This window comes from Choloepus didactylus (assembly GCF_015220235.1).
Source record: "Choloepus didactylus isolate mChoDid1 chromosome 23 unlocalized genomic scaffold, mChoDid1.pri SUPER_23_unloc1, whole genome shotgun sequence".
Classification (NCBI taxonomy): domain Eukaryota; kingdom Metazoa; phylum Chordata; class Mammalia; order Pilosa; family Megalonychidae; genus Choloepus; species Choloepus didactylus.
The window spans coordinates 3647905-3670475 of NW_023637590.1; the positions used below are offsets into that span (position 1 = coordinate 3647905).

Sequence of the window (22571 nt, forward strand, 5' to 3'; positions counted from 1 at the left end):
GGCCACGTGCTTTTCATCCATCCTGGGGGTGCACACCGTTGTGGGGGGGACATTTTGGTTGGGTTGTTTCGGTCGAGATATGAGCCACCCAATTCAAGGTGCATCTTACTCCTCTCACTGGAGTCCTTTGTGAGGATAAAGGACACACAGAAAACAGAGAGAAGCAGCCAGAGGAGCTGAGAGAGAAGGACACACAGACGCTCAGAGAGGAGACCACAGGCCAGTAGGTGGAAGCGACGAAACCCAGGAGAGAAGGACGGGCAGCTGCCACCACGTGCCACAGGATGGAGGAGCTGAGGGTCACTGGCAGCCGGTCTTCGGGGAGAAAGGATTGTCCTGTCCATCGGCCTTGATGTGGACATTTTCCACGGCCCCAGAAGGGTAGACGTGTGAGCTAGTAAATCCCCATCGTAAAAGCTGCCTCTCATCAGCTATAGCCAACCAGACACCCGATCTGGAACGTTCTGTCCACGGCTGTCAGCCGGGTTGGTTTCTGCAGCTTTGCTGGTGACACTGGAGGACAAGTTGACGTGACTCCGGAAGGGCCAAGGACACTGCCGGAAAGGAGGGGCAGAGGTGCCGTCTGCCCAGGCACAAACCCGAGCCCTCGGGCCCGAGCGGAGGGTCCGGCAGGGGCGGCCACGGCGGGGGCTTTGGGAGACGCGAGGCTGGGTTGTAGGAAGGTGTGCCTGCTGCCCCGTGGACCACGCTGCGTGTGACGAGGCTGCCCCAGGGGGACACGGACTGGGGTGGCTTTGGGGGGACGTGTAGCTGCCAGCTGTTTGCTGTTTGGCGCCGGCAGGGTCGAGCCCACTGTGCCGTCACCTCCGATCCAGTCTCAGGAACTGGTCACTGTCCCCCGGGCGATCCTGGGAATGATCCGAGACATTTTCCGGAGACTGTGAGGCCGGGTGAGTGGTCATCCGACACGCACGTGGCTGGACCGGGGGACAGGACGGAGGTTTGCTGCCCGTAGGGAGCCTGCCTTTGACCGTCCCCTGCCCCATGGCGGGCTGTCGCCGAGCTGACCCGAGTGGCCGCGGCGTGGGCCCCTCTGTGGCGGGCAGTGGAGTGTGGCCCTGCAGCCTGGAATGGAGCTCGCCGTCCTCGTCACCCCTCTCCGTGCCGGGGGTCCCTCTGGGTGCACCCCACCATGGCTCCAGAGGGCACGGGCAGCCACCCCCAGCCCATGGGGGCTGAAGAGCCCCCGAGCCAGGCGTCCACCTGTGTGGACAAGGGGCTGCCTTCCAGGCTCACGTAAGGCCATGTGGGGCTGTCCCCAATGCACGGCCACCCCGGAGAGGCCGCCGGTCCCACGGGGAGGGCTGTGGGAAAGATCGCTGCACAATGGTGAGGGGCTCGGGGTCTGGGACTGAGGATCCACGACTGTCGGGGTGACCCAAATCACACTTCCACTGTTAGATCTAGAACTCTCCGCGCCTGCGGGCTGAGCCGGCCTTCTGCAGGCTGCCCGTGAGCTGCACGTCCGGCCAACGGCACGGTCTCTGCATCCAACCACCAGGACACAGCTTGGACTCTGCTGCCTGTCGCGGGGCCACGTCCACCCCAGGATCCAGCCGTCCCCTCCGCCTCCTGGGCCCCAGCTCGGTGGCGGCAGCTCCCACAGTAACGCCTGACGGAGGGAGAGGAGTGATGTCCGAGCGGCTCTCGGCGGTGGACTCCTCGTGGCCGTGACGGGCATGTCCTCTGCACCCTCCTGGGCAGGTGACCGGCTCTCCAGGCCGATCAGCTCACGCTCCCGTCCCTTTCTTCGCTGCACACGGGGCTGGAGCCGACATCCCCCCTGCACCTCGCGCCAGCCGCTCCCGGGTCCGTGCCCACCCAGCCTCCCGGCAGCCCGTCGGGGCCCCTCCTGACCCCGAGCTCCGAGCCCGAACCCAGGGTCTCCGCTCTGTGGCCGTCGTGACGCACGTGGCCTGCTCTAGGTGTGTCCCGGCCACCGCGGTCCCAAGCCCGTCCCACCCACTCCCCCCCGTGCCCCTGACATGCCGGGAGCAGCCCTTGGGAGCCGGCATGTCTCTGCGTGGGGCCCCTTCACCCCTTGCCTCTGGGGGGACGGAGGCTGACCCTGGGGGTTTGCAGCCCCCCGCTTTGTGGGATCCACCCGCAGGGCCCCAGCACCCCCTGTCCTGACCCCACTTTAAGAGCAAACCCCGCGAGGTGGGGACCCAGTTCATGCTGGCATTCCTTGGCCCCCGAGCTGCCTGCTTTGCGCGTGTGACGCCGTCTTGTGACGTGTGTTCTCCGCTGTGTCCTCCGCCGCGGGAAGGGCCTGCACCGGTCTCCTTAACCCTTCACAGCTCCCGGCCCAGAGCTTCTGCAAGCAGCTACGCTCAGGCCCGTCCACGGCCCCCCAAGGCCCTGGGACCCTTGCTTGGGCCCCCTGTCCAGCACCAGCAGCGAGGACGGGGCCCACTTCCCAAGGAGCCCCTCAGAGAGGCCCCAGCTCGAGCCTGCAGGTGCACAACTGAGAATTTATTGTGAAACCCGGGGGTTTGGCAATGCCGCCGGGCACGCAGTGACCCCCACGCAGGGCTGGCTTGGCGTCCTTTTTAAACATCAGGGTCACCTGTGTGTGGCTGGTGCGGCCCACAGGGGAAAGTGATTCTCAGACGCGGGGGGCGAGCCATGGGCTGGGGGAGGAGACCCTGTGGCCTCAGCCCCGCCCGTGGTCACGTGTTGGGGTACAGGTCCCAGACGCTGATGCGCTCGTCCCCCGAGCCCGCGGCCAGCAGCCCGTTGGCGGCGAAGGCCACGCAGTGGACGGAGGCCCGGTGGAAGTCTAGCACAGCCAGCGGCTTCATCGTGCTCCAGCGGAAGACGCGGACCCGGTGGTCCCAGCCCGCGGTGGCCAGGATCTTGCGGTCCGGCCGGAGGACAACATCGGCGACTCCGGGGTTGGTGAGCTCGTGGGTGCTGCACACCTGGGGGGCGGGAGCAGCAGGGGGGAGCGTCAGGGGCCGCACAGCCCACCCCCCACCCACGGGCACCGGGTGCAGACCCCACCCACGGGCACCGGGTGCAGCCCGGCCTCTGTCCTCGACCGAGCCCTGGGGTGTGGTGGGGTCTCCCCTGCCCAAGGTGGGATTCCTGTCCCCCTAGTTGGAGGGTGGTCCTCGGGGCGGGGGGCACGGAGGACAGAAATCCCAGCCCTCGGGAAAGCCTGCAGCTGGGGAGGGGACGGCAGCCCCCACCTTGGGGTACCCAGCGCCCTCGGCTGCAGGGGAGAGACACTTTCCAGAGAGTCGGCCGCCATCCAGGACAGAGCTGAGAAAGGCCAGACGGATGCATAAAATCCCTGGGACACGAAAGGCGCCGAGAGGCTGCCAAGAGCGGGCATCCGGCGGAACACACCGGAAGGGGCAGGTCGCGGGGGCTGCAGAGCACAATTCGCCCGGCCGTGGGGAAGCCTAATCCCTTCCCGCAGGAGCTCCCCTGGGCATGGCCGGGTTCTGCAAAGGGGCGGATGCAGCACGATGCTGACGCGCACAGGTGAGTTCTGCCTGCACGGCGCAGCCTCTGTGCTGGTGACGCAGACATCCCCACCTGCCTCACCCCACAACGCGCCTCCCACGGCCGCGGCCGGGGGTCTCCTCGGGCCCTGCTGCCCTGGCGGCTGAGGCAGGCCTGGGTCCTGCACGGCCGTCTCTCGCCCTCGGGGTGTCCGGCACCCCTGTCCCCAGGCACCAAATGACGGAGGTGCTTTGCACTCACGGTGGCATCAGAAAACACCGCGTGTTTCCAAACGCCTCCTGCCAGGGCCACGCCAGGTCCGGCTGAGACCCTGCCCCGAAGTGGAGAAAGGTGGGAAAACACGGGCAAGCCGGCAGCTGGCATCAGAAGCAACCGGAAACCATCACCAAACATTTCTGCCGTCAGTTAACAAAACCAAAGAAAACCCAACAAAGCAACTACTCCCATAGACCAAGATTGCAGAGCAGCGAAACACAAGGGGGAAACCGCGTTGGCAAAGCTCAAAGAAAAAACTCCAAGGAGTGAAGACGAATTGGAAACAGGAGGGCAAGCGACTTAAAAAGACAGTAAGGGACAAAGAGGACGGGAGCGATAAAAGGTGAGTAAAAGGAAATGGAAACAAAGAATTAAAATGCACCAGAGAGAACATGAGAGCCGTGGAAGACACGTTTGCTGGTTTAGAAAATCACCTTTAATTTCTAGAACCTTCTCAAGTCTCATGAACCAAATCCAAAGAATGGCCGTAGCATGGCCAATGCTAAGATGTGCCCTAGTAAAACTGCTGGACTTGGCAGATAAAAGCCTTCAGTGGCCGGGCAGGAAGAGTGCGGCGTTGGCGGCGAGGGTGAAGCTCAGTGTCCACAGGAAACCCGCAGCCGCCTCGGGCCAGCAGACGGGGGAGCTGCCGAGACCGAGCCGGTGCCTGGGGAGCGGGAATTTTATAACCAGCCAAACTGTCGCTCAAGTGAAAGAGCAACAGACAGACGTTTTTGAACATGTAAGAACTCAAAGAAAATTGCTCTTGTAAGTGCTCCTTGAAGGACTCAGAGATTAATCCGGCCTCGTAACAGATAACTGGAGAGCTGCAGCGAACGGCCTGGCAGTGGGCGCTGAGTCTGCTTTCCTGTCGGATTAGATGAAAAGACAGTTGAGGATTATGCCGGAGAACCGGTTATGTAACTGACAGAGAAATGGGAGGTTCGGAAACCACAGATTTCCTCACCTTTTGCACTTTGGAGCTGGAAGAGCCCACAGCTGACCTCGTACACCTATGGGGGATTCTTCACCTCCCCACTGTGGGTGATGAGGAAACCAACACGATCTCCTCTTCCCCTCCCATATGACAGTGGGGTGCCTTAATTTCTTAATTTGCCCTTGCATTTCTGCATAAAGTAATAAAAATAGAAATGTGCGCAATGGTTTTATGACTGGATTCCAAAGTCGGGAGATGGGATGGAGGGAGCTACGGGGTTGGGGGCCTGAGGTGTGCGTGTGTTTCCTCACGAGCCCAGGAGCAAGGCTGGCCGTGCGTGGCCAGTGTGAGCTACACAAGGCTCTGCAGGGAGGGGAGCGGACGTGAGAGGTCCACAGCACTTTTGGGCCAGCTCGCTGAGCACAAAGGCAACCCAAGACTGGCCGAGACGCCACGGATAAGGGTCATGCCCGAGAGGAAAGCCTGTTCTGGACCCATCATGGCAAAGCTAGAAACCAAGCCTGAGAGGGTCTGGAGGAAGGCAGAGTTTGGAAGCTGAGTTTCTCCACGATAAGGAGCCTAGTTTGGGTTTTCCCCAGACCTGCCCCAACGGAACAGGAAACCAAGCTACACAGAAGGTCAAGGCGAGCTGCCCGCTGCAACAGAAAGTAAACGCTCTTCAGAGAAAAATAACAGAATCCAGAGTCTCTGCCGTGTGTCATTTACGGGGTCCAGACACAAACGATTACTAGATGTGCAAAGAAGCAGGAATGTATGACCCATAATCCAGAGGAAAAAAGCAGTTAGTGGAAACTGACCCCAAACGGCACAGATGGTGTATAGCAAAGACCTTAAACCAGCTATTTCAATGCATTCAAAAAATTAAAGGAAAATAGACTCAAATAATTACAAAAATACGTTCTTATTGAGTGAAAAGATAGGGACTATTATTGACAGAGAAATGAAAATTATAAGGAACTGGCACGCACATTTAGAGGAAATGAAAAAATTCACAGCATAGGCTTACTGGGAGATGGAAGATTATTTTTAAAAATGTTAGTAAAGTTAGAAGCAGAGGACGAATCAACAGACATTATCCAATCTGAAGAAGAGAAAGAAAAATCTCTGAAGAAGAATGAACAAATCCTCAAGCCCTATGGGACAATATCAAACTGTGTAACTAGGAATCCTAGGATGAAAAAAAAGTAAGAACAGTTAAGAAAAAAAAAAAGTTTCAAGAAATAAGGGCTGAAGGTTTTCCCAATTCTGATGAAAATCACCAAATTACAGATTAAAGAAGCTGAGCCAAACCCAAACAGGATAACACACCCCCACACCCCTAAGCACGTGATAGGTCAAACCTCGGAAAACCACGATGAAAAGAACATCTTCAGGGCAGCCAGGGGCAGAAGGTACATTATCACTGTGGGACTAGCAATAAACACATTTGATGAGTGCGCGATAGAAACCAGAGGACAATGAAACGAGGATGCTGACGTGCGCGAAGAAAATCAAACCAGCCCCAAGCTGTCATCCCTAAATTCTACAGACAAAATTCTTCATAAAGGAGGGTGAAACAAAGATTTCTTTATAAACCAAAGCTGAGAGAATTTGTAGTGTGCAGACATGCACTACAAGAAATGCTAAAGGATATTCTCAGGCTAAAGGGAAACACCAGATGGAAACTCGGATCTACTGGAAATGGTAAATACACTGGCAAACACAAAATACCACGCTTGCTGTTTCTAGTAAATTAAAAATAAAAAAGCACAACTGATTATTTAGAGCAAAACTAATAATAGCGTAAGCTTGAGTTTACAATGTGTGTGGAAATAAAGTATAGACAACGGTAGCACAAAGGATGGGAGAAGGGGAGACAAAATTATACGAATGCAAGGTTACTGCATCTGTGAGGCGGTAAGAGGGAAATGTCAATAGACTGTGATAAGTTCAGGATGTGCATTGCTAGCCGAGAGCAACCACTAAGTGGAAAAACGACAAGAGGCGTAGCTAAAAAACCAAGAGAAGGAGTGACATAGAATACTAAAAAATAAATATTTCATTAACACAAAAGAAGGCAGGAAGGGAGCAAAAAGAGGGACCAAAAAACAGAAGTTGCAAATGGGAAACAAATAGCAAGATGGTAGACCTAAGTCCAGAAATATCGATCGTTATATTAAATGCAAATAGACCGAACACTCCAAATCAAGGCAGAGATTATCAGAAAGGATCAAAACGCAAGACTCAGCTACATGCCACTACGAAAGAGCTTTTTAAAGATATATAACTATAGAAGGATAGATATAAGTAAAGAGATAGCGACAGGTTGAAAGTAAAAGCGTGGAGGAAGATGCAGCACGCAAAGCAAGCAGATACCAAAACAGTCTTACACGAGCTACAGAAGGACGCTTCACAACGCCGAAAGGGCCGCTTGATGGAGGAGGTAACTGTTCTAAAAGTTTATGCACCTAATAACGGGGCTTCCAGATTCACGAAGCAAAATGGCCACAGCGAAAGGGAGAAACCGACAGGTCCACGCACGTGGTCAGAGATGGCGAGACCCCTGTCTCAGGAACGGGTAGGAAACCAGAGCAATAAAAACCAGCAAGAATTTGGGGATTTGAGCCAGGCCTGGCACCCCGTCCGATCCCCGCGGGCCCTCCGCCCGAGCACATTCTTTCCAAACGCACATGGGGTGCTCCCCGAGACACAGCATGTGCTGGGTTGGAAAAAATAAAAAAGAAACGTCAATAGATTTCTAAATACTGAAATCATACAGGGTATGTTCACTGACAACTAAATTAAACCAGATTAAAGAGATCTACAAAGTCAACAAATATTTGGAAATTAAACAACATACTTCTAAGGAATCTGGGGATCAAAGGAGTTGTGGGGGAAAATAGAAAACATTCTCAACCAAAGAGAAACGAAGACATAATATATCCAGACTTGGGTGGGACGGCCCCCCAGGGCAGGCCAGCGGTCTGGGGGCTGGTGTCTCCCCACAAAGCAGAGCAGCGGGATGCCAGAGGACACGGGGAGCCCCCAGAGCTGCGGGCCCCACAGTGCCTTCCAGGGCACCCAGAAGGAGCGGCAGGAGGACGGATTTCTTGGCTTCGAGAAGGACCCTGGGATTTCAGGGTGCACACACGGCGAGCCCGGAACACGGCGTGATTCATGGCACAAGATATCGATGATAAGATGCAATGAGTGCTGCCAAATCTGCAGCTTCGGGGCACAGAGAGGTTGAAGATAAAAGGATTAAAAATCCAAAAGCTACCTGTGCTTGAACCCAGCTTCAGAATGCGTAGAGCTACGATGGACAGGCCACAGGAGCGGCCCGTGCACATCCGTGTCCAGCCGTGCAGCTGAGCAAGGGACCCACTCCCCCTCCAGCACACGCAGACCCTAAGGAAAACTGACCCTGGACGCGGCACGGCCCGCTCCAAAGACCCGATGTCATTTGGACCTGGTTAGAAATCGGAAGCTGACAGGTAACGGCGGTGGGGGAGAGAGAGAGCAAACACCTGTAAACGAAATCGCTGAGCGGCAGGGTGGTCAGGGAGCAGATGGGAACGGGGGCTGCGGGAAGCGGGTGAGGAAGACGACGTTGCACACACACGGGGCGTGGAGAGGGGGTCTCCACCGGGAACACACGGGCTCAGCTGCTCGTGGGGGGCGGAGAGGCTGAGAACCAACAGGTTCAATGGCCCAACTGGGTCAGAGCCACAGATCGACCCGGGGACACAGAGGGAGGAAAAGAAAAATAAGAAGAGAAATAGTGAAATAGAAAAAACGGAGATTCTAAGGACTGACAAGTTTGAGACTCATCGGGAATGAAAAAGGACAGTGCTTCAAATACACCGTCACACACAACCAAAAAGGTCGTTATTGGGGAGGGTCACGTTGAATGTATGTTTCCACAAGCTCTTTAAAAAGCATCCACAGTGACAGTGACAATTAAACGTGAAACATGACTCTGGACTGGATCTAAAAATGGAGGAGAAAAGGCCCAAAGGACATTATTGGGGAAAAGTGTGAAAATGGGAATCTGGACTGTAGGCTCCATGTTGGTTAAAATTCTTGAACTTGATCACTGCACTTGAGGTGGTTCCATAAGTGGATCTCCTTGTTTAAATGTAGATGGAAGTATTGAGCGTTCAAGGAGCGTGATACGTACAACCTACTCTCATGGGCTTAGAAAATAGATATTTAAATAGACGGACGGATAGATAGAATGACATGGCAAACTGTCGCCAAGTTGGTGAACGTCGGTATCTGGGTAGGGTCGTCTTGGAGTTCCTTGTGTAGATTTTGTATTATTTTTGCAGCTGTCCTGTAAGTTTGAAATTATTTCAAAATAAAAAGTTTAAGAATGAAAAAGAGGTGACTATGAAAACACCTTAAAGATTTTTATGCCCACAGACAAATTCCGAAAAAAAAAAACATAACGTACTAAAATTGACGGGGAAAAATCAAGAGATCTAAATTAGTCCAAAAAAAGGAACTGAATCTGCAGTTTGGAACCTTCCCCATGGAGAAAATATGTTCCACAGGGTTGGACAGGCAAAGACAAAGCAACAGATAGATTTGTTCTACCCAAACTCACCCGGAGAACGCACCTTGAACAAACCCCACCTGCAGCTGGCTGTGTAAGAAAGAGGCTACTCGGGGACCCTACGGTTGTTCTGATGTTAAAAAAAAAAAAATCTAGCAACACGATTGACTAAATGAACAGGTTGGAGTCATGATAGATGCACAAAAGCATCTGGGAAAATCCAACACCCATTCGTGACTCACTCTTTTCCCGCTAGGCGTGGAGGGGAACCCAACCTGAGGTGACGAGAAGCTGCCAAAACCCCGTGGCAGACGCGGCTCTCCCTGTGCAGCCGGCCGGGCGTGGCCACAGCGCTGCTGCCTGTCGGTGCCGCTCTGACGTCCCCGCCAGTGCAATAAGACAAGAAAATGATGACGGATGGAGAGGAAAAGAAGGAAAACTGCGATCAGCGTTCGGCTCGTTTGGCTCCGTACAGACAAACCTCCGGCTGTGAGATTCCTCGAGTGCATTCATTCCGCGGCGGCCGGGCTGAAGGAACGCGCTGGGTGACACGCCGGGTCTGCCTGCCTGCAATGACGGGGGATGGCGCCGAGAGGGCTCTGCCGCAGCAGCCGCGGCAGGAGTCAGGACCTGGGGTGACTGCGCGGAGAGTGCCAGGAGGGTCCCGGTAAACGGGGGCAGCGCCAGGCTCAAGGGGCGCTAGTCCCACCCCAGAGCACCTCCAAACTCATGAGGCCCATCCCGTCCCCGGGGGGCCTTTTTTAGGATTCTGCAGTGTTTGCTTCTGAACTTTCTCCCCTGGTCGCCCCTCCTGGCTCCTCCTGTGAGCCGGCTGCCCGGGAGCCGGGTGCCCACACCCGCCAGCCGGCTACTGCTGGGGCTCCTCTCTGGGGCTCTGCAACTACCCGGACTCCCTCAATCCTCACACCGTGAGCCCCAGGCACCCCCCAACCCTAAACCTCACAGCTGTGAGCTCTGGGCTCCACCCACGGCCACCGCTGGCTCTTGGGAACCCCCAGAGCCTCAGCCCCATGGCCCTGCTGCCCCCCATCGCGGGGCCACCTCCCCGTCCCTGCCTGTCACTGCTCCGAGGGACACCCCCAAGCCACGGCAAGGCCGCCCCCAGGACGGGGCCCTCCCACCCGGCAGGAAACCAGCACAGAGCGATCCCTGAGCCCAGGGGACCCCGGGGAGGGCCAGGTGGGGCCTGTCCTTGGGGCTGGCGGCCGGAGGAGAGCGGTGCCGCCCGGCGTGAGGGGGCCTGAGGTGGGGGTGCCGGTGCAGTGTGTCCCCAGAGACCCCTCTGCTGGGCCACCCCGGGCAGGTGGAGCTCAACCCGGAGTCTCCTTCTCGTCGTAAGCCGGGAGGATGCTCGGCTGTGAGGCCCGAGGACACGAGGCGCTGGCACTGCCCTGGGCTCTGCACCCTCCCCAGCCCGGCCCTGCGCTGCTCTGCGTGGACAGCCTGGAACGGGGACGCCCAGGAGGCCGTGGCGGCCAGCTGAGCGCAGGGACAGCGGCGTTACCGTCCAGTCCACCGGCCTAAAATACCACCGGCCGTAAATCAGCGTCTTCCCGGAGGCGGTGGAGAGGAAGGCCGCGGGTCTGCCCACCAGCTGGGCCGAGGCGGCCGGGAAGCGAGCCCCAGTGAGGTGGCCACTCCACCCTGGACGCACGGCCATCCGGAAGCGTCCCTGGTCACCGGGCGCTGCACACACGTGAACTCGGGTGTCGGGAATGCGCGGCCGCCATCTGGTTCTGATTACGCACTCGGGGCGTCCGGGGCTCCCCTGGGCTCGCTGGACCGCGGGGCGAGGCCTGCCAAGGGCACTGAGGGGTGCACGGTCCCCCACCTCCCCCCGGCGTCGGGGACACTTTCGGGTCAGCGTGGGGTGGCCACAGACACTTCCCGCCCAGACAGCCACCTCCAGGGCCTCGGGATGCCCCCCAGGCACCGTGGAAGGGCCCCCGCTCTGTTGGGGAGCCCCCCATCTTGCTTGTTGCGCGTTCACCCGTCACGCCAGCCGCCTTCGTTGGGTGATTTCTGGCTCCCCTCCTGCTTTAGCTTTTAGACTCACCAACACCGTAAAACTCCAGCCCAGCCCAGAGCACGCCCCATAAATTTAAGCCTGAAGTTCCAGGCAGCTGTTTCCTGAACAAGCCAGGAGGGAGCAGGCAGATCTGGGGGGGATGGAGAGGGGCTCGGGGGACCCCCACGGCGGGCGGCAGGGGGGCTGACCTGGTCTCCGCCAGGCTCGGCACCCCCAGCGGCTCACGGTCGGCCTCGTGGCTTTCACAGACGCCCCCACCCGGCTGCAGTGACCCCTGTCCCTGTGGAGGCCCGAGAGGCTCCGCCGTCCCCACCCGGCCAGAGCCCTCTGGGGGAGCTGGACGGCTCTCATTATGGGCCTGGGGACCCCTCGCTGCCCAGCTCACCTGCCTGAGCCCCCAAAGCTTTCACTCTGCCCTCAGCCCGCGACCTCACCACGGCAGCCCCCGCCGCACCCGGACCGGGACCCCGTGTCCACCGGGGCCAGGCCCTCACCTGCCCTCTTGCTTTGGGGGCTGTCACCTGCCGTGGGGCCTCACGGATCCGAGGTCAGCCCGGCAGCGGGGAAGGGCTGCCCCCGCCGTGTGGGGAGGCCTTGACCCTGCAGCCGATGGGGGGGCCCGGGGCCCAGACACCCCGAGAGTGCCCAGGCAAGCTGCCTGGGGCAAGAGGGAACGGGAGCCCCCGTGGTCTGGGCTCGCTACCACCCTTCTGGTCACCTCGGGGGCCACAGCTCCCACGGGGGTCCCGGCCCCCGGCTAACAGGGGCTCCTCGTCCACCCTGAGAAGCCGGGGTGCACCCCGCCCCGTGGCCAGCACCCCACCCCAGGACCCGCCCGCTCTCCCGGCCTCTGCCGCCCCCAAGCTCGCCGCCGCCACTCCTGAAAGACGGGCTTTCCTGGCGGGCGTGGGGCCGTGACTCCACGGACGTTTTCCACATTGGCTCCCCTCTTGATTGATCAGCCCCCCCGTCTGCCCAATCCCTCTGAGCTTTCACCGCGGAGCTGGGGATGCCCGCAGCTGGGGGCCTCGTCTCTGCACGGACAGGACGTGACGGCGAGTGGCCGCGCTGTGTCCTCCCGCCGGCCGCGGCCCCGCCTGGCCGTGATTAATGTGCCCGGGCTCCGCGGCAGCCCCTCTTCATGCCTAAATATTTTTTCAGCCTATCAGACTGTTGGTGCAGAGCAGGATAAATGAGGCGGGGGTCCGGGCACTGACCTTCAGGGTCTGCTGCTCGTCCAGGCTCCAGACGGCCAGGGCCTTGCCCGCAGAGCCTGAGACGCCCCTGGCCCCGCGCGGGTCAAAGTCAAGGCCGAGGACAGGCTCTGGGTGGCAGACAGCTCGGCTGACGGCCCTCCGCTCGGGGACGCTCCACAGGGCCACGGATCCGTCCTCGTAGCCGGCCAGGAGGAGCGGGCGGTCGTTGGCCTGCAGGGACAGAGGGTGTCAGGGTGGCTGGGGGGTGCGAGGACCCCCGGGATGTGGGGGCTGGCCCGGGGGCCATCCGCTCTGCTCTCGGCCGTGATGGTTCAGCAGCTCTGCAGCTCCAAGAGGGGCCCTCCCTGTGCCCGGTGGCAGCAGGGGCCGCTAGACAGCCCCCGGGGTCCTGGACACACCCCCCTGCCACCTTCCCGGGAGCCCCGCACCCCACAGCCCCTCACGGCTCGGCCAGTCACCTGTCCAGAACGGCCGAGCCGAGAGCCACAGGCCCCGTCTCTGGGATGACAAGCGGAATCTCTGCTCTTTGTCAACGTCACTACGGAAGCCCGTCTCTCCCCCTGCCCGCCGCGGCCCGAGGGGTGACAGCCGCACCCCAGCTGGCCCCGAGCCGCAGTGATGGATGAGGGCAGGGGTCAGAGGCCCCCAGCCCCGGGCAGACAACCCATCCATCTCGGCCCCGAACGCCGCCCGGGAGCCCAGGGACACAGCACCCTGGAGGGCAGCCGGGGTGGCTCCTGCACCCTGAGAGCGAGCGTGGTGCCGACACCGTCTGCCTTTACTTGTCCCACGTTTGGTCACTGGACTCACAGAATTATCTGCGCTTGCCCCCCACCCTGGGAAATTATTCCGGAACCTTCCTTCCGTGTCACCAGGCTCGCCCTTGGCCTCTGCGGTCACCAGTGAGTACACGGGCTCAGGACACTGGGGAGGTCAGGCTGCCCTCACCCCCAAGGCCCCGGCCCCCCACCCGGTCACCCCGAGACCTTGTGTCCTCAGCTCCAGGAGGCAGCCGCACGTCCAGGCGCGGTCAGGCCAGATGGAAGAGCCCGGAGCCCGTCCGTCTGCACCCCCAGCGTCTGAGGCTGCCTGTCCGTCCCCCTGCAGGGAGCTGCCCAGGATGTCTCACCGAGGTCCGGCCCTGCAGGGACCCCCGAGGCCCCTGGCTCTCCTGGCCGCCCCCCACTCCCTCCCAGCTCGGTGCCACTGTCCCTGGGCAGCCAGCGCTCTCGTGGCCGGGGCCCTGGCGTCCGCACCCCCGTACCAGCCCCTCTCCTCGCCCTTGGTCCGATGGCCCATCCTAGCGCCGACGAGCTCCGTTTCTGCATCTCCCTCGACCCTCCGTCTGTGGGCCCGAGTGAACAGCGGGCAGCGGGTCCCGGCTGTGCGTCGCAGCCACTTGGGAGCCCCCCAGACTCGCTGTGCCCACCTCAGGGAGGGGGTGAGCCGGAAGGACCGGCTGCAAGGCCCAGCTATGACCCTGACTCTTTACGCGCTAATTATCCCGGTGCCCTGAGTGGACTGCTGTGGGGGAGAAAATAAAAGTAAAAAATGTCTCTTTGCCACACTCAGCGCAACACACCCTGTACCCCCTGGTTTGTGGGGAAACCGACGCTGGCTTTTCCACACACAGCCCTCTGCGGTGGGGCTGCACCGACAATGAAATGCGATTTGTCCTTCTGTCAACTGCGCTAATCGCCTTAACAAGTTTGTACATCCTGTGTCTGCACACTTTTCAGGTGGAATTTTTGCACGATTGTGCAATGAGCAGTGCTTCCCGCGGAGCGGAGCCTGGCTGGGGCCCCAGCGTGTGGGTGCTGTGTGGGTGCCAGGCAGCAGCCTGGGGTGCTGGCCCCGGGGTGTCCCCCCTCGCCCCGTGGATCCCCCGAGCCACCTGGGTGTTCCAGTGGAAGCCCCCGCATCCACGAGGCCCGAGGCCCCGGCTGGACGTGCTCCCCAGACTTTCTGCTTTGGAGAAGGTTCTGGTGGCTAAACTTCCCCAAATTCCTTCTAATTGAACAAACCCAACTGCTTGCTTTGCTGCCCTAAGTTGCTCTGAGAGGGGGACGGTGTGTCCTGAGCCTCTGAGGGGTGCGTGGACGCTGGGGGTACCCCTCTTTGGCCCTGGAGCCCAAACCCACCCTACTGGGCCCCGTCCCCCTGGCTTCTGCTGGCAGCCCCGGAAAACGCCTCCCGACCCCCTTTAATCAGCAAAGCCGTGGAGAGAGAAGGGAAAGGCTGCGGCTCAGAAACCCCAAGTGTGGCCGCGGGGAGAATCCCACCCCTCGTCCGAGAGGAGAGCAGTGACGAGACTAATCCCCCGGCGGAGCCCCCCGGGCGTGCAGGGGCCTGTCGCCCTGCTGCCTGCCTGCGGGAGGATCCCGTCCCCTCCCGTCCCCTCCAGTCCCCTCTCGGGGGTGAGCCCGGGGGGCGGCCTGGGCCCGACGCGCTGCCCGCCCTGGACGGTGACTCAGCCCGGCGGGCCGGCGCTCGCCCAGCCTACCTGCCACAGCCGCAGGCTCATGGGCATGCCCAGCCTGGCCCCGGCCTCCGTCCGCAGGGTGCACACCGGCGTCTTGGACGGCATCTCCAGAACCCGGACCTGGCAGGAGAAAAACAAGAAGACTTGGGCCGCTGCCAGGGCGAGGCCGGGCCGCAGCACGGGAGCCGTCCCGGGGCACAGCCAGGGCCGGGGTGGGTCTGTGGGCTCCTGGAAGAGCCTGGAAGCCGCGGCTCTAACCGCGTGCACAGTCCCCGGGAGATGGGCTCGTGGCTGGGAAGGCCCGGCTCACCCTGCCTGAGGTTGGCTCCTGCTGGTTCCCTCGTCCGAGAGGCTTTAGGGGTGCCCGTGGGTCCCACTCAGCGGGTCTCCATGCGCCCCGCTCCAGCCCGGCCTGGGTCTGCCTCCCGGGGGCTTGTCTGGGGGGCCTGGACAGCCAGCGGCTCTGTGACAGCACAGACAGCAGGCCCCGCAGTGCCACACGCCACCCCGCGGCCCCAGATGGCCATAGCCCCCCGCTCTGGAGACAGCTGAACTTCAGGGCAGCCCTGCGCGCGGTGGACGTGGCCATTCTCCCTGGGCAGGCCCCACCGGACGCCCCCAGAGCATCTCAGCCGCAGGGGAGGGGCTCGCTGCTCTCATGCCACCCCATGGAAGGAACAGTGTGCAACTGCAGAGCAGCAGACGGAGGCTCCGGAAAGTTCCAGAGAGGCGGGACCCCGGGGCCCGGGTTCTGAACGCCCCTGGGTGGGCCTGGTTCTTTCCTTCGATTTGGTCCCTCCGCTTTGCTGCCTCTGGTTCCGAAACCGAGCTGTTAGATGTCAAATGGAAACAAAGCCACGGCCTTCAAGTGCTGAGGGCAGGGGAAGGCGCAGCTTGGATTTTAAAGCCCAAAGAGGGAGGCGTGTGGGCAAAGTGCTTTTGGACACATGAGGACTCTTTCTGAAAAAAGCTCCAGGGGAAGCTCCAGCCAAAGGAAAAGCTACACAAAAAGAGGCTGAGTCGAAATCAGAAGGCAGTGGCCACGGAGTACGGCCTGGAAGTAACAGAGAAAACCGAATCCTCCGGGCCTGTCTCTGTGGGTGCAGCAGCGCTGGCGTTTTCAGCTGGGGTGACGTTTGCTCAGATGCAGATCGGCCGATGGTGACATCATGGGGCTCATGGTTCTCGGCTTGAGCTGTAGACACTGCTGCGGAGAAGTCCAGGGCCCCGGCAGTGCCCGGCGACCTGACAGCTCACGTCAGGAAGGGATGCCTGGGAGTGACTCTCATAGCGGGAGTCAGCAGACAAGGAGGAAAGAAGAGACTGCGGTCTTGGGGGACCACCAGCCAGTGAGTTGCCAGACAGTGTGGCGTTCCTCTCCCTCCAGTATTTTAAAAAAGAACCGTCTGTGTGTACGTCTGTCACGTGTCTGCTTGAGGAGATGAGCACCCCTGTTTGTACAGCCCCAGGCACCGTCTGACACAGGCCAGCAACGCTTTTCTGGGTGCTTTTGGAAGATTCCGCAGGTGGGAACGAGGAAAACACCCCCCTCCCGGGGCTGTGAGGTGCCGTGGCCGTGGCCGTGGCCAGGTGTGGTCTGCAGACGGTGTGGCGGCCTCCGCGCCTCGGAACGCGGGGCTGGGAGCCGGAGACACCCCCGCCAGGGGAGCCCCCGACCCCCAGGTTCCCAGCAAGCTCAGCTGCCTGGGGGCAGGCACGCCCTGTTCTTTTCCCATTAATAAAACTCTTAACAGGTTCTTGGCAGGCCGGCAGGAAAAGTATATGTAGCTCCTAATTGGTGATTTAAACGCAATCACGAACAAATAACTGCCTGTTCGGGTCTCGTTATTTATGGGCTGAAGAAGCTCTAAGGCGCTATGACTCTTCTTGGGCAGCGGCCAGGTGAATCCACGCGCCTGGGGCGCCTCGTGTCCATCAGCGCCCGCGGAGCCACCCGCCCAGCGCCGCCCACCGGCAGGGCCCCCGGGAGCCGGCAGGATGCGGGCCAGGGCCCCACGGAGGACGCCCGGCGGGCCCCAGGGGAAGGCGGATATGGGGGGCCGGGGCCGCTGTCCTGTCCTGCCGGCCCGGCCATGCTCACGTGCTCGGAGCAGCTGATTGGCACAGCCCTTGGCCCTGGTGACTCGGTTTCCCCCAGCCCTTCCTCATCCTCGTCGTCCCCTGGCAGGAAGGCAGGGCCACTTTCAGGTGATAGGATGTGGTCGGGAAAGGGGTGCAGGCTCCGGGCTGCTGGGATGACCCCCGCCCCGCCCCCGGCAGGTGCAGGCCCCGAGCACACCCGGTCAGGGGAGGACAGGGACCCGCGGACGGAGCGGCCTCACCTCGTCGTGGTCCTTCCCGGGCACGGCGAGCAGCCAGCGCGGCCGCCCCTCGGCCAGGACGGAGCTCCTGCAGAAGCCCACGCTCTCGAGGGGCACGGTGTCCAGCAGCACGTTCCTGCCCTCGGCAACATCCCACAGGCACAGCTGCAGGTCGCGGCCCTGGCTGCCAACGGGGGCGAGGCAGTGAGGCCCCCCGGCCTGGGCTGAGGGCGGCTTCTGTACCCGAGTGAAGGACCAGTCCCAGAGAAGGGGAACATTTGTGCCAGATCCGCAGTTGGGACGTCCCTGGGGAAGGGCTTCTCGGACTCAGCGCTGACCGCGGGCATCTGTGCCCAAGACGCCGATACAGGACGCACTTGGGGGTGAGAGGGGCGGAGGGGCACGCGGCCGACTGAGACCCCCACCCCGCGGCCTCCTGCAGGCCGTGCCAAAGCGCACACCCTCCTTCCCGACAAGCCCCTCGCAGGGACGCTCCCAGGCGGACTGGCAACCTCTGCTTGCACGGAAACTACACGAACGTTTCCAACAGCTCTAGGCACCACTGCCCAAACCCTGAAAGGACCGGGTGCCCTCCTGCGGTCCTGTGCACAGGCAGCCTCGCACGGCGGAGCTCCGGGGGCTCCGGGAGGGTAACCCCCAACAGGGCACAAGGGCACGGCCGGGACACCCTGGGGTGGCAGGTGACGGACGCACAACCGTGCACTCGGCGAGACCTGCAGGGCCGAGCCCCCCAAGAGCAAATGCGACGTAAATTTACCCCGATGTCGGGAGCCCGGGACGGCACACGGCCTGGACGAAGGGGGCCGGGGGGCTCGGCGCTGACCCCGGGCATGGGGTCTGTGAGGGGCTTGGAAGCAGGGTCCAGGAGCCCTGAGCTTTTTCCCATAAAAGGAACCAGATTTCCGGAGAAATGGCTGGCACTGGTGCTGGGTGGGGAAAACGAGATGAATTCCGAGCATCCTGGAGTGCCAAAAATTAAGGACATGCCTAAGAAATAAAACTCAAGCGTGGGGTATGCTGAAGGGACTCCAGAACTCTCCGGAAGGAGCTCCTGGCAGCCAAGACTGGGACGCTTTGAACAAGAAAGTAAATTTCAACAGCGTTGGATTAAATGTGATAAAATAAATGCTCCTATCGACGATGGAGTCCTAAATACACAGGAGAAGGCACAAAACTTCCTTACAGAATTCCAGGGCCTGGAAGTAGAAGGAAGGCAGAAAACAACGTCCCCGCCAGGACACCGGCTCGCACCTGCTGGACAAACCTGCTGGCAGACGTGGAAATCAGCGGGTGAGAAAATAAAAGAGACACGAGGTGTCTGCATCACCCCCGACACCTTGTCCGAGACATTTGCTCGCGACCCCGGTGGTTTAGCAAACAGCTGCGCCGTCTACGCAGCTCTCCCGGGCGTGGGCTGGGCCCGGACGCTCCGGGGGAAAAGGACGCACAAAGGGCCACGCTGTCCCCCGACTGCAGAGTCGGCGCCCCTGGGATCAGGGTCGTGGTGGCCTCAGCGGCGACGGGTGATGTGGACACACACACCCTGCGAAGACGCCCTGGACCCCGTGGTCTTCCTCCAAACACCGGGAGCCCGTCAGACAAAGCTAGACCGGGCACAGGCCGCAGAACGCCCCAGCGGCCCTCCGCGAAAGTGCTGAGGGCATGTGAACAAGAAGAGAAGGAGAGACCCCCCGGAGCGGAGGGGCGAACGTGCCGGACAGTGCCGAGGCCTGAGGGGACGCCGGGGAGCTCAGGACACGTCCACGCACAGCGCTCACCGCTTCTGCGGACGGAGGTCCAGGCCGCGGGCCACAGTCAGGCCTTGGAAAACTCAGGGCTGCAGCAGCGTCTTCTCCCCGGGGTGACCCCAGGCAGCTCGGAGCCCACCAGGCTCTCCGCTCGACTCGGAGAAGCTGCGAAGCCGAGGGCAAAATGCACCCGGGGTTTCAGGGGACCGAAAGGGCCAGGACATGTGTTGGACGGGCGGGAAGACGTGTTCTCCCAGATGCCAAGATGGACGGCCACGAGGAAAACCAGAAGGGAAGACACGGGACACGGGGGATGTGCTCAGGCAGGGGGGCCCCGGCTCACAGCACGGCGTTGGGGTGTCTGATGTGACACTGACACCCTGTCCTCGTCCGGCGACCCTGGGGCCTGCAGCAGCTGCCTGGAGGCACCCCAGATGCCCACCAGCCCCCCACACACCAGACACTGTCCCCCCCGGAATGAGCTTCCCCTCGCCCCTCCATTGGATTCAGGGGCTCCTGCATTACACAACGGGCTGTAACCCCAGCTTCTCCTACTTATTTTTTTTTGCTGAAGTCGTCACCGTCTGGCCAGGGGGAGCTGGGCTGGCACGGGCCATCGTTCTCCATGTGGCCGAGAATCACCACTTCCCCAAGGAATCCTGGTTCTGTGCGGTGGACAGAGACGTCTAGGGGCCACAGCTGGGTGCTGCGTGCTCAATGCCACGAGGAGCTGCTGCCCCCAGGCCCCGGCAGCAGAAGGAGCCAGGGGACACGTGTGTGTGTGCACGGCACAGTCACACAGATGCACACACACGGCCAGCTCTGTACCTGTCTGTGCACGTATGTTAAAACCCTACAAGTTCAGGTTCGGTCGAACCCCTAAGGGGTCTTTCACCTCTTCCTGTGTGTAACTCCCTCTTTCCTGCACACCACATTGGCACCCCTGCCTGGAGCCTGCCCTTCACCCCCTTCCACAGATACTGATGCCCAGGAATCTGGAGGGGAAACGAAGGGATGTGAGCACGGGAAGGGAGTGTGTGACGGTTTGAAGCTGTGTGCACCCCAGAAAACCGTTCTTAAGGCTGTTCCATCCTGTGGGTGTGGATGGTGGGGGGACGCTCTGGTTCGGTTACTTCAGCTGAGGCTGCCCCGGGGGGGGTCTCAGTCCCTGGAGCCCTTTATAAAAGGATGAAAGACAAGCTGTGAGAGAAGGACACACAGAGGCCAAGAGAGAAACCACAGAAGTGGAGAGGAAACACCGAAGCCAGAAGCTGGACGCTGCGAGGCCTGGGGTGGGCCTGGCCATGTGGCGGTGGAGCCAGGGTCGCTGGCAGCCGGTCTTCAGGGAGAAAGCATCGCCTGCTGATGCCCTGATTTGGACATTTTCACGGCCTCAGGACTGTAAGCTCGTGGCTAATACATCCCCATTGTTAAAAGCTAGCCAGTTTAACGGTATTTGCGCTTTGTCAGCTTTAGCGAACTAAAACAGAGGGAAAGACGGGAGAGGAAGGGAAGACGGAAGCAAGCCTGTCTTTTAAGGAAATGATGCCGAGGCGGTGGGATCCCGTGAGGAAACTAAGGCCCCTCACTCCAGATCAGCTGTCAATTCCAGACGGACCACGGATCTAAAAGGCAAAACAGTGAAGCTTCTGGAAGACACAAAAGGCACCTGCCATAAAGTAAAAGACGGGCAAACCCAACTCATGGAAAGTGAGTGACTTTTGGGTGGAGATGGTGGAGGGGCCTGTGGGACACCATCAGGCGTATCCTAAACCCACTGTGAGAGCCCCAGAAGGAGGAGAGAGAGAGAAAGGGGCAGAGGGATATTCACAGAAACAGTGGCTGAAAAATCCCCCAATTTAACAAAAGACATGAACGTACATACACAAGATGCTCAGTGAACTCCAGAAAGGATAAACCCAAACAGACCCACACCACAGCACATAATCAAACTGTCCAATGCCAACGATAGAGAATTCTGAAAGCTGCACGAGAAGCAACCTGTCAATCCAGGAAGACTCAAGGGGATTAAGTGCCAGTTTCTCACCAGAAACCATGGAGGCAAGAGGGCCGTGGGAAGACGTATTTAAGGTGATTAGAACAAACAAACAACAAACAAAAAGCAAAACTGCCAACCAAGAATTCTATATCCACCAAAACTGTCTTTTGAAAATGATGGAGGATATGACTCCTGGGGATGAATCTGGACCCGGCATCGTGGAATTGAGAACATCTTCTCAACCAGAAGGGGGATGTGAAATGAAATGAAATAAAGCTTCAGTGGCTGAGAGATTTCAAATGGAGTCGAGAGGTCACTCTGGTGGACATTCTTACGCACTATATAGATGACACCTCTTAGGTTTTAACACTGGAATAGCTAGAAGTAAATACCTGAAACAACCAAACTCCAACCCAGTGGCCTTGACTCTTGAAGACGATTGTATAATAATGTAGCTTACAAGGGGTGACAGTGTGATTGTGAAAACCTAGTGGATCACACCCCCTTTATCCAGTGTATGGATGGATGAGTAGAAAAATGGGGACAGAAACTAAATGAAAAATAGGGTGGTATGGGGTGGGGATGATTTGGGTGTTCTTTTTTACTTTTTATTTTTCTTATTCTGATTCTTTCTGATGTAAGGAAAGTGTTCAAAAATAGATTGTGGTGACGAATGCACAACTATATGATGGTGCTGTGAACAGCTGATTGTACACCATGGATGAGTGTATGGTGTGTGAATTAAATTAAATTAAATTAAATTAAACTGAATTTAATTTCAAAAAAATGAGGGCGAGCTTCTCCACAACACTTACTTCTGATTATCGCAAATCAATTACCAAAAGCTTTCCAGGAATTGGACCTAAGATCGATGCAGTCCTACTGTAAAGGACACTACTGTATCTTCCAAGGATCTCACCACCTTGAATTTCACGGCCAGAACGGCCAGAAGGCTGTAAAGCAATAGAGGATTGGGTTGTTGGGACTGGTGCAATTAATGCTGTTTGTCAGTTCACTTCAGTTTAATACATATTTACTGCATAAGTTTTTCCGTTTTGAAATCCCTTAGGATATGGTGACATGTCCGATTTTACCAGACTCTACTACTGAGTTTGCAAATGGAAACATTCAAAAGCCAAGAGAACACCTTTTGGGGAATGCTTTGTAAGTTGTTCTGAGAAATTCTAATTACCTTTTGGCTTATCTAAAATTAAATTTCAAAATAAAATTCAAATTTTAATTAAAAGTAAAAACAGACTGTATCCAGAACTTTAAAAATGACAATTATGTAAATAAACTGAAGAATTGTGATATGCTTTTATTCTGTTGACTTAATAGTATAACTTAAATAAAAACTTTGAAAGGAAAAAATAAAATGAGGGAGAGAGAAAGACATTCCCAGACAAACGGAAGCCGAGGGAGTTTGTCTCCACCGGGGCAGCCCGTCACGAGGTGCTGAAAGGAGGGTGAAAGGAAAGGACGCTGGAC

General features: G+C 58.9%; 1 protein-coding gene across 7 annotated transcripts in view; it reads right to left on the minus strand.

Annotated features, from left to right (window-relative positions):
- Positions 1-2475: 2475 nt before the first annotated feature.
- LOC119524871 (guanine nucleotide-binding protein subunit beta-like protein 1) overlaps positions 2476-22571 on the minus strand; it is a 48959-nt gene continuing 28863 nt past the window's right edge. The window contains exons 5-8 of one of the 7 annotated variants that reach the window (XM_037823534.1): positions 17337-17499; positions 15016-15114; positions 12513-12722; positions 2476-2945 (exon numbers count right to left, since the gene is read on the minus strand). In XM_037823534.1, coding sequence (XP_037679462.1) covers positions 2694-2945; positions 12513-12722; positions 15016-15114; positions 17337-17499 — 724 coding nt within the window. In that variant the 3' untranslated portion in view covers positions 2476-2693. Of the gene's footprint in view, positions 2946-12512; positions 12723-15015; positions 15115-15304; positions 17176-17336; positions 17500-22571 lie in introns of those variants that run through there. The other 6 variants (XM_037823537.1, XR_005214885.1, XM_037823532.1 and 3 more) reach the window with 6 other exon arrangements.